The 12,269-nt window shown below is 36.4% G+C and overlaps 1 protein-coding gene across 2 annotated transcripts; it reads right to left on the reverse strand.

The window, feature by feature from the left end:
- Window positions 1–827: 827 nt before the first annotated feature.
- On the reverse strand, window positions 828–7,154 carry LOC116267611 (protein IQ-DOMAIN 31). 2 transcript variants are annotated; one of them, XM_031649453.2, is made up of 7 exons: window positions 6,620–7,154; window positions 5,827–5,957; window positions 4,970–5,185; window positions 4,232–4,435; window positions 3,405–3,485; window positions 1,985–3,143; window positions 828–1,186 (listed from the first exon to the last, which is right to left on the reverse strand). In XM_031649453.2, exons 2-7 carry the CDS (start codon window positions 5,914–5,916, stop codon window positions 1,155–1,157), a joined length of 1,782 nt encoding a protein of 593 aa, XP_031505313.1. In that variant the 5' UTR covers window positions 5,917–5,957; window positions 6,620–7,154; the 3' UTR covers window positions 828–1,154. The 2 variants fall into 2 exon arrangements, with proteins under 2 accessions (XP_031505313.1, XP_031505312.1); XM_031649452.2 differs by having other exon boundaries at window positions 886–1,186; window positions 4,970–5,266; window positions 6,620–7,149.
- Window positions 7,155–12,269: the final 5,115 nt, after the last annotated feature.

Here is a 12,269-nt window from a genome sequence, read left to right on the forward strand (position 1 = left end):
TCTCCACTACAGAAAAACCCTCCTCCCTCTTTCAAATGGTGGTGGTCGACCCTGCCACCATGTTCTCCAATTTTGGCACTGATGCCATTGACTGGGTTGCGGCAGGCGTGCTTATCTTCCCCATAAGCAGCGATTGGAAATTGAACTCACTTCTTTCGACCTCTCTTCTGTCAACATCCCTAACCAGGCGATCAGGTCTGGTGGTGGTCGGCGCTGCCGCCATGTTCTCCGATTCCGGCACTGATGCCATTGGCTGAGTTGTGGCACACGTGCTTATCTCCCCCATATACAGCGATTGAAAATTGAACTTTCACTTCTTTCGACTTCGCTTCTGTCAACAAACCTAACCAGATGGTCAAATCTCACTAGCAGGCAAATAGCTGAATTCAAAGTGAACCCATGCATTTACCCTGTAACATATGGAATTTCCCATCGGTGAAGTTATATAATGCCATTTATGTCAAATTTGAGAGAACTAGGGACTACCCACAACACGGGTTGATGAGATCACTCGGCTAGGATACTGAAGTTCTAACTATTCCAGTTATCATGCTTAGGTTGTTCAGACCTTGCAGATCCAGCTCTAAGTTGTCCAGAAGGATAGTTTGTTCTCAATAAGGATTATGTAAAGTTTGATCTCATTAGCCTCGGAGATGGGTGTCATTACTATTCCGAAGCAACTAAAAATCAATGTAGCATCTGCAGAGAAATCAATATGGCAGAGCTCAAGCTGGAAGGAACCGGAATACATGCAGGCATAAGCCAGCTTCCCCAGGGAACAATGAAAGTTTTCTAGTAGCCAGATCATAAAATGCAAGTTTGCGGGGTGAAAAAAACCTCAGGAAACTACTGGCGATGTTCATACAATCATCCAAGGGACCAGAATTAACAAGTATAGAAAGCCAAATCTTCAGCAGCAGACAATCATCGGGACGTCTTCAGTTTGCAGGTTTAGCAATAAATACACATAGAAATAGAGGAAACAACTGTGGGTACTCGCAACCAAATCAAGCTCTGAAACCTTGAAAATTTACATAATCCCCGAACACCTGAAAGCACCGTCCTGTAACCGGAAAAATACTAGAGCTTTCTAGAACAATTTACACCACAGAAAAAAGTGTTTGCCTGCCCAACAGGACATAATCAAGATCCATTCACCTCCGCCATTCTGCATGAACCACTTTCTCTGCAAATCAGGAACACAACAAACAGTGAGAAGCATGTAACATTGTATGATTTTAGTTGGCCAGACCACAATTTGCCCAGCTACAAGAAAAATCAGGTTATAGCAACATCAGCTAGGGTGCAAAATTAGTATTTGTTTCAGTGTCCCCACAAATCTAGCATTTTTGTATGTTCAAAATGAGCAGGCGTCCATTCAGCTCATAAAGCAAGCCCTAGCTCAACCTGATCACAATGTGGTCATGAGCAGGTTTTTCATCCTCAACAAGCCTGAACAAGGCCAGATATCTAGGCTGCTAATATGTTTACTTGAAGCAAGGATGTGATGACATCCCACTGTTGATAAGACATGAATTATCACAGGCAACGTTCCTATTGTTTTGAGGTAAGATTTCCTATTTTAGCTTCTGCTTTTGGAAAGTGAAAGCACCATTCTATCATCAAAACTCGAACTGATAAATTATTTGTAGGTCTAAGTGAACGATCGACACAGAGACGAACAAGACAAACAATAACTTCAACTTAACCCAGGCTGGCAAAATTCTGTAGATGAACCAGCCATACTCTGAATTGAACTAATAAAAAGATATTCCTGAGTGATATTCAACTACGAATGAGCCAAGACCTGCCAAGCCAGGTGTGACTTTTATAGGCTAATATATTTGGTAGCTAAAAAGCAAATAACAGAAGTAAAAAGAGACTGCATCAGTTTTTCTGTTTGACTTCCAAAAGCAGAACAAAAGAAAAAAAAAAAGTAGTTTTAAGAACATAAAAATCAGTTACGAGGTTGAAGTCTTCTTACCATTTCCATCCCGAGAAGACAGGAGTGACTTGTCTCTAATGTTTCCTTTCCCAGATTGGACAAGTCTCTGTGTTCTTGGGGACAAAGAACTCACTTTCCCATTGGAAACTGAAGGCAAAGAATGACGCCTGGTGACACCATTTCCTTCGGTTCCATCGGAGCCAAACCTTGGAGAACCTTGACAACGTAACTTGGCCTTTGCAGACTCAGTTGCTGCCATGTAACTAGGCAGAGCTGGACTCTTATGCAACCCATTTTCTGGAAATGAAGATCGCCTTTTACTAGTTTTCTGACCACCTGCAGGCACTTGATCATCCTTTGGATTTGAATTTATTTCCCCATCTACATCCGCTAGGCTTCCATCTTTGATCTCATTTTCCAATGGAATTGCTGGTAGGGATACCTCAATTGGATTTAACTTAATAATAGGATTATCAATTTGAGAACAGTCGGCTAAAACATTTATTGATATAGGTTCAAAATCCATCTTTGATGGAGAATCTGCTGATATTAGTTGAGAATCTAATTTTGGTTGAGAATCTATCTTCTGTTGAGAATCTATTTTTGGTTGAGAATCTATCTTCTGTTGAGAATCTGTTATCAGCCGAGAATTTGCCTTTGGTTCAGGCTGCTCAGTGGGAGCTACAGTAGTAGCTTTCCTATTCTTATCAATAGAATCAGCTTCACCATTATCATGGTTCTCAACTGAGGAACTTGTAGTCTTGTTCAAATTGCGCTTCAGCTTCTCAGTTTCCATCTCCTGGCGATCTGAAGAAATATCAGTTGTAAGATTTGCAGATACCTTCCTCAAATTGCGTTTAACCTTTTCAAGCTCACTTTGTGGTTCCTCAACAGGCTGTGCAGGTACTTTTTTTAGAATCCTCTTTGATCTTTCAGGTTCATAATTGTTGGCATTGGTTGAGGTATCACCATGTGCTGTTGGGCGTGTGCGTACACTGCGCTTCATCCTGCTTCCATCATTCTCTGTGGCACGGGCAGTGTGCTTTTGTGGTTTTGAATCAATTCCTCTCTTTAACTGAATAGAAGGAACAGTAAAACAAATGGCTGTCCAGCGTTCTAGCCAGCTCCAAGCAGAGTTTGGTTCAGTTTCACTGTAGTAGACTTTCAATGGCCTTACCATAGTATAAGAAACTAGAAGCTGAAAAAATGCAGGGAGAATAGTGAGAAGAACAACAAACCATAGATTAAGAAGGAAAAAGTGTATACAGGCCAAATCTGAACAGTAACTAGCAAATTGAGCTCGTTCATTTGCATTGGAAATGTCATACAACCTTCCAAAAGGCAGGCTACTAAGAAGAATGGCTGCATGTAAACATCCCTCTTTTGAATTATATGGACTAAGAAAACAAAAACCCTTTGGAGTACTAGCAATGTCATGCAAGAGGTAAAGTATACCCACCTTTCTAGCAAAAGCATTGGACAGCAGCTTCTCTGTACGAGCTGAGGGCCTTACCACCGCAGCAGTAGAAGACATGGTGTTCTGGCAGAAAATGAAGTTAGATAATTGGTCCAAAAATAAAATGGACAAAATCAATTAAAAATTTTAAAAAAAAAAACTAGTTCTGAAGAGAGAAAATGTAACATATATATATATATATATATATATATATAGAGAGAGAGAGAGAGAGAGAGCAGTATCAACCTTGGCGAGGTTTTTCTCAAGGTTATCTTGTAAAAATCTCAGAGAAATCTTGCAAGTTATAATTAACACTTGCAGAATAAAAGAATAAGGTTGTAAAAAGAAAAAAACTACAAAATAGAAGGTAAGGAACAACCATTAAGCTTTTTAAAACAAGAAACACAGAAAAAAAAAGAAATATATACTTAACATGTACAAAAAGGACATTCTTTTTTGAGAAACTTGCAAAATTATCATGATGTTATCAGAATAAGATCATGATATTATCAAAATATTGAACCTTTTGTGTCATTTTGAGGAGGGAAAATGACAGAGGAAAACTTATGAAGACAAGGATGCTCCAAGGATATATAAAAACACAACATCAGCTCCAAAACAAGTAGTACCTAAAGCACATTAAGCATAACTTAACAGCTGTATTTGGACATCAGATTTATATAGAATCATAGATCATGTCCCACCAAAATAGACACATTGTGTGTGCAAACTGCATTCAAACTCCAACAAAAAAGATTGTGCAACTAAGAAACATAAAGAGACCACAAATAGATGATGCTTTATTAAGGTAGGTGTTGGCTAAGTATTACCATGATCTTTCCTCCACCAAATCTCTGATGTATGGTTAGTCCAACATCAGAATGTCTGATCCTTCGGCCACGGAAAACTGCTTGCACCTTTATGATTGAATGCAAACAAAGCAAAGTTGCCACAGCCTGTCTCCTTACCAAATGCCCGCGGACAAGTGCCTGCAACCTAATGATCCCCTTAAGGGCTTGAAATGCCCGACGTGCCTGATCAGTTTACACATTGAAATGAGCTTCATTTAGCTGGGTAAGTACCAAGTTGATCATTTTAAAATATCTTAGTGATAATAAGCACAAACTGAGGCCTGACTTCAGAGTGAGTTGTTTGATCCCTTTTTATATACTGAAATACCACTCAAAACTGGTTTTGAAAGAAAAACTGTAACTACTTCTATCATGCCAAAGGTCCAAAATCTGGGAAAACTTATGAAGCTTAAAAAAAAAAAAAAAAAAACCACCAAATTCCATTAATGCATGTCTTTGAACTAGATAGGGACGCTCCCACCTGCATCAAATACTTGGCTGCAGTGGGAGTCAACACACAATCAAAGAAGATAAAAAATCATAAGCACAGATAAAGCAACATGCTGGAATAATAGGAGCAACTATATACTTGAAAGTCATGTCATGAGAATTCATTAGGAAATGTCATTAAAATGGCTTAAATATATACAAATATTTGCAAAGAGCTTAAGATCAATTCATATCTACAGAGTCGACACTTAAAGCAGCAAAATTTACCAGGTAACCTCGAAAAGCTGCTTGTGCCTTTATTGCTGCCTGTTCTTCTCTCGAGTTCCTTGGATCAGGGGATAGTCCAGCTCCAACAGCAGCATCAGGTTTCTCACAATCTTGACTTGCAGGCACTGGTTGTCCAACTTCAGGTGATAATTCAGCAGCACACGTACTCTCAGGTTGAGGAATGGAGTCATTTGTGTCATTTTTGGTAGGAACAGGCTGGGAAATCAAGGGTGAATTCACAGACAAATCAGCAAGTGGCTCCTTTCCAGAGCCATGCTTTTCCTTCTCAACTGTGACCTTCGCACACAAATTATTCCAAACACATTTCCAAGGAACTGATTAAAATGAAGCACAAAACCATACAGAGAAGGAAAAGGAAGATACTAGCAGAAAGGATAAGCTGGACAGAAAATGAGGAATGTGCAAGTGCACATAAATGGACAACATAAACTACCAAATGCAGTAACCAACTTATTCTCTAGCAATGTCCAGGCAAGAGTTTTATAAGAAGTTTTCCTAGAAATTATCTTTTCAGGAAAAAAAGAAATTGAAGTTCAAAGAAATTCAGAAATGCAAACAAAGAGAAATAGGTTTCAGTAGTATTTTTCCCATAAAGAAACAGAAGTTTTTTTAAGATTGGTCACTAGTAAACTCAAACAAGAGTAAAATTAAAAAAATATAACAAATTTCGGTACTACCATATATCCACAACCACATTGCAAGCTTGATAAGAATTTACTTGTATGTCAAAAACATAAAAAGCCTTAGCTAAAAGCAAGCGACTGGTAAACTCCAATTGAGCAATTGGAAGAAAAAACTTGTCCAATTTGTGCAGCTTCAGTCAGTAATATTCTCACCAGATCGCCTCTTGCCTTTGTATAACTGGATCTGGTACTTTTCTTCCTAAACAGTAGCGTCTTGAGCCATTTACCAGGAGATTTTCCCATAGCCACAGCAAGATTCCAATCAAGAAAATCCTTTTACAACCCTACATATAGCAAAACAGTCCATGAAGAAGCAAATCACGCAACTGGGAGAAAAGCAGAATAACCAAACGTGACAGCTCGCAATGTATGCCTTTCCATGCAAGGAATACCGGAATTGTCACTGATCTAAGTTGCCACTCAATAAATTACATATGAACCAGAAAAAAAGGGGAGAAAACAAAGAAGGGAATCTGGTATGAACGCGGCGACACTAGAATGCAGATGTGAACCAACTATGGAAGGAAAAACCACTGAACGAGAGAACAGGAAATGCTTTTATGCAGAAAATTTAAAAACGAGAAATTAGATCCAAATCTTTGAACAATTAATAGAAACAAAATCAGCACTGATCTACTCATAAGAATGGAAACCCAAGACAAATAAAATTGTGAACTCGGATTTCAAGCACAAAAACATTTTTCCTACAAAGAAACCCAGAAACACTGAACTTCTAACCCCAACCAAACTTCCATCTCCAACAGAAACCACTACCCACAGAGAAAACGAAATCCACCCAACAATCAAATCCCAAACAAGACAAACTGAACCATCAGCAAAGGAAAAAAAAAACGAAAAAGGACCCATCATCAAATTGTAGCACAGAGAAGATAGAAACAAGGAAGCTTTAACATCAAATTGAAGATGAACACTTGAGACAGCTTACCCGTCTCACCACACTTTGAAGCAATGCAGCACTCCCTCAAACCCTGCTTCGAAAATCTCCCCTTCATCAAACGCTTGCCATCCTCCCTCTGTGTGTGCTTGCTTGTGTAAAGAAATGTTGATAGACGCGAGAGAGAGAGAGAGAGAGAGAGGTAAAGTAGGAAGAGAGAAAGGATATATGAGATCTGTGTGTGTGTGTGTGTGAAAGAGAGAGAGCTGGAGCTTTGTCAGAAAGCAAGTGAAAGAGGAAAAAGAAAAAGGAATGAAAATAGGAAACTCAGCACGTTCTCCCTGAAATGAAACCAAGAAACTCTGCTTATACCCTCCTACTCACTCTGAAGCTCAGTCCCTCTCTTTCTTCACTCAACCGTGTTCGAATGAAGGAGGCAGGGGAACGGCAGCACCACCACCTCCCTCTCATTCCCTTTATTTATTTGCTAACTGCAAGTCTGCAACTCAAAAACGCTGTTTTTCCAAAAATAAATAAATAAATAAATAATAAAGGAGGGCCGGCTGCACGCGCACGCACACACACAGTCACTCTCACTCCACAGCAACCACTGCGCTTTTCAATTAGAGAGAGAAAGAGAGAGAGAGAGAGAATTCTTTCACTTTCTTTCTCTAAAAAGAAGGCAGACGAATCAATAAACAATCCTCTTTTTCATTTTCATTTTTTATTTTAATTTAAATTACTATAATGTACATGGTCTTTTGAGTCAACGGCGAAAGAGCCTCTAGGAGCGTCTGGATCTATATTACCTGCAAAGTTGGGTCCAGGGAATGGTGCCTTCCTATGAGAAGGAGAAACGCACGAGGCTCCACAAGTGGACCCTTTGTACCGGCCTCCAGATCCAGATCCGCGTTCCAACGGCCTTCATACCCTAATATGTCCAGAAGTAGTGCCCGAGGGGTGTTTCCGGTACGTTGGCAAACTCTGAGCTTTAGATTGAAGCAACCGCGCGGTCCCCGCAGGTCAGGTGAACGGCTTTACGACTTTTTTATAATGACCAAAGTGCCCTCCTAAGGCAGTCGGTGGCAGATTTTTTCCTGAGATGGTTATTAGTTAGAGCATGTTAAAAAAAAAAAAAAAAACCGTTGATTAGGAATCGGGTCTAGAAGACCCGGTTGAGGCCGAGACGGACGGCCTCGCACCGACTCGGTAAAACCGAGAAACGTAGGCGAGCCCAGCGGATCGGTCACGTGGGCCTGATGAAAAACAAGGCTCGGAGCAGGTAGACCTTTCGTTTTCCTCTCTTTCTTTACCGACTACTACTCCATTGTGGTGTACATAAAGCCCTCTTCAATTTGTAAACAATATTAAAATAAAATTTACTATTCGGCACAAAGCGAAAGCCTCCACTCAATCCTTTTTATTGTGTTTCAACTTGCATGTCGGTGACTTTTTTTTATCTGAAACCGAGGTTAAACGGTTGTACGGTGATGATCTCCATGCTTGAGGTAACAGTAAGAAGGAGAACTGCAGGCAGCGGCTGTGGGTGGCTTGCAGTTGAGGAAGGAATGGTGTTCGACCAAGTCGTCGATTGCTTTCTCCAAATCACAGCTATCATTTTGGGGTTACATTGCATATCGGTGATTGCATTCCCTTCCTCAATATCTACTGTTCTACTCGAATTTAACAATGACTTGTCTTTCTCTTGTTGATGTCTCAGGAATTCAAAATACAAACTCCAGACTTAGTCCATTACACCAATCCACTCAAAAACTAAATTTTCAATGTTTCGTTAATGGCCACTTGCACACAACAAGACTAAAAAAAATTAAAATTATTTTGAATAGGTCTGGTATATATATATATATATATATATATATATATATATATATATATATATATATATATATATATAGAGAGAGAGAGAGAGAGAGAGAGAGAGAAAGAGAGAGAGAATTCATATACCTTGGCTGAGGTGCAGAAATATAATTAGGTGCACAAGTGACTTCAATTTTATTTAAGTTGGTGAATTTGGTTATGATGATCCTGTTAAAGAAAACTACTAGAATAGTTTTATTTTTGACATGTATATGCGTTTTTCGAAGATAAAAAAAAAGAAAAATCAACTGCTCTCATTGTACTGAACTCCATATTGCAAGACTTGATGTTTCTATTCATGATTACGTTCACCGAACAAAAAATAATTACCTTCTCATTCATGATGTTTCTATAGTTAATTATTAAAAAAAGCTGTAATTTACTAAAAAAAATTGTCCCATTTGATCTTTACTTTAACAAATTTATAATCCGTAATATACTTCAAGTACAATTTTACTTCTAAAAAAATCACTCATTTAATTTAACCATTATTTATTAACAAGGTGCCTTAATCTCTAATTCTTTAATTTTGAGAAGGTGCAACAAGTTTAACGCGGAAACATTATTTTCAATAATTGGAAAGATTGGGATCGATTTTGGGATTTGATAATGATATTACCGCTACTTTTTAATATAAATTTGGTCATTTCTTGTTCATCGACCCCACGTTACTGCTTAGCCATTTGACTTGTTCAACGCTTTCTTAGAATTATGAATGGACCCATGCATGCGTGCTTTTTACTTAATTAGCCACCTCAAATTATCCTTTGAAACTAAATTGGCTAATTTATTTTTATTTTTTTATATCATTTATTTTTTCAAAAAGATAACGTTGGTAATGTTTTTTGGCCAATTCGCTCGGGTTGGCTCTCGATGAGGTCCGATTCGGCTCGACTAACATTTTTTATTATTTTTATTTAATAATAATATATATTTTATCATTAAATATATTTTATATTAAAAAATTATTTTATATTAAAAAAATTATTTTAGCCGAGCCAGGCCGACGCCCAGTAGGTCTAGTTACAGTAACAATGTGTAACTGAATTGATTAATCAAACAATGCATGGTTTGATCAGTACGTTTTGTACCGAACTGAAATTATTAAAGCAACGCTGAAATTGGCAACTTTTTTCCTCAACAAATTATATTTAATTAGGCGACATCAGTTAATGGGAAACCAGCTCACTTAAAACCGCGTCGTCTATGCTAATTACAATATTTTTCAAAGAAGAAGCAGACTAGAACAACACTTAATCCATTGATTTTGAATTTAAATAATAAGTTAATGAAACGTTTGTTTGAATATATATATATATATATATATATATATATATATATATATATATATTTGTTTGGAAGTTTAAACTAATGGGATCATTGTTATTTTCAGGAGAACATAAGGATATCTCATTATTCGAGAGAGAAGCTGAAACACCTTGGCTTTGGAACTTGGGTAGTTGTACATGCACCATTCTACTTGAGTGTCATAAATGTCATCATGAGAATTGAACTATGGATGCATTGACTACGTTACTCAAACCGATCGGCTATTTTACACTTCTCAAAAGTTAAATGTGATTGTTGTTATTTATCATCAAAATGAGTATTTACGTCCTTCTCAAAATTATGATAACAAAATTGAAGGTCCTTATTATTTCTTTTTGTCTTTAAGGCACAGACTTTATATTCTAAAATAGCACAGAAGGAAGAAGTGGAATGAGACATTTATTTATGGATTTCAAAGGTTCTTCCAAAGTAAAAAAAAAAAAAAAGATCTATTTTTAGATTTTTTAGGTTTAATTACCAAATATTATATTTTTCTTAAAACTGGACAACCAATTTTTTTTCTTTTTTTTTTTTTAGAACTCAGAAAGTTAAGAACCAGAAAAGAAACTTTTCTAGACGTGGACCACATGGGCTCTTAGGCAGCATTCAGATATAATGCCAGAGAGAGACCTGAAAAATTGTTTTCTACAATTCAACTCAACGGCCTGGCCATTTAATAGGTAAGCCATGTACTAGTTTAATGTTGGATTCTTTTTCAAATTCACACATGACTGGAGGGAAACTGACAAATTGACAGCTACCTGCTGCAAGTTTATGATTCATAAATCCATCCGTTGCGTTTGAATTTTTAACTTCTTTTGTTGCGTTCTTCATGACAAATTAGCACCTTATGTGTTTATGCTGTGAGAATAATGTGCCCTTTATTATTTTTGAAATTTGCTTGTTTAAGGGCTCTCCTTAGTTGAATTTTATTTTGCCATATGGTCATTGGGATGAACATAAAAAAGAAAAAAAAATCCTAAAATATATATTTTTCAAGGAATTAAGCACCATCATTAAAGACAGACTTGCTTAGATGAATAAATATATTTGAATTAGTTGTCAAGGTAACAATGAGAGACTATAGACATTCTACCTTATGGGCATTAGTTGCTTTCATTTTCTTTTTTTCTTTTTTTTTAAATTAGGCAGAAGGCATCTTAAAGAAATGGATGCCATCCAACTCTTAATTTTTTTTTTTTTTTTTTTTGCTACTTGGTTTGCAATCACTTTTTTTTTTTTTGCTACTTGGTTTGCAATCACTATTCACCCTCGTCCCAAAGCAACGTTGGACTCTGGGGGCGGGCACAAGGAGGAGGGGAATATATATATATATATATATATATATATATATATATATATATATATATATATATATATATATATATATATATATATATATATATATATATATATATATATATATATATATATATATATATATATATATATATATATATATATATATATATATATATATATATATATATATATATATATATATATATATATATATTATGATAGTCCAAGATCTACCTAAACTTTTTGGTAGCTTAGAGATGGGTAGTGATCCTTCAAGTTTTCTTTCTTATTTTAGTTTCCTATAATGAAATTCTCAGTTTTCATTAAATGCATTTATATTCTTCGCAATTGTTCATTTGGGAACCCAATCTTTTGCCATAATTTCAAGCAAGAAACATCTTATTATTATTTTTTTTACTGACATTCACAACAGATTCAGGTAATTCCATGAATCAGCAGCGACTGCCGATTTGGTTCAAAAACTGGGGCGTGCCGCGTGCCTTAAACATTGCCTATAACTGAGGCTAAAAGTTTGGTCAAGTATTATACCCATATTATATGCATTTTTTTTGCTTTTTTGTATTTGTATGATTTTTATTTTGTATAATTTTCAGGATTTATTAAATGTTTTTTTTAAATTACCAAGATTTTCTCAAGATATACAATTTTGTCACATTATACTCGAGAAATTCCTCACTGTATAATACTGTGATATATGTGACAATGACTTAACCTGAATAACCCAACTTGTAGATAGGAGAGAAGCTTGTATCGGATTATGAGTTTTTTCTTTTTTTGGGTCAAAAGTCAGTGATTTTAGTTTAGATTTCATGAACTTTTACTTTTGGTTAGGCCAAAATTGTTCATGATCACTAACCGCATGCTTATTCCTACCATAGGTAGTCGGGCTGATGGGTAGGTGAAAGCCCAATCGTTAGTTTGACTTGTGAGTATTATTTTTATAAACTGCAAACGATCCGAGACACTACTTTCGAGCTAAAGGAGTAACTATAAGTTCATGCAAAACCCAAAACAGCTTTAGACCCCAAGAACAATAAATAAATAAATAAATAAAAAAAGTAAAGTGTATAGTTTGAGCTTGTTTGAATATCTTCCTCACCAACCACATACTCATCAATCTCTTAATACAGATCATACTTTTGTCAACAGCTGTCAAATAAAGGCTTCCAAT

Source organism: Nymphaea colorata, chromosome 14 (genome assembly GCF_008831285.2).
Source record: "Nymphaea colorata isolate Beijing-Zhang1983 chromosome 14, ASM883128v2, whole genome shotgun sequence".
NCBI classification, from domain to species: Eukaryota; Viridiplantae; Streptophyta; class Magnoliopsida; order Nymphaeales; family Nymphaeaceae; genus Nymphaea; species Nymphaea colorata.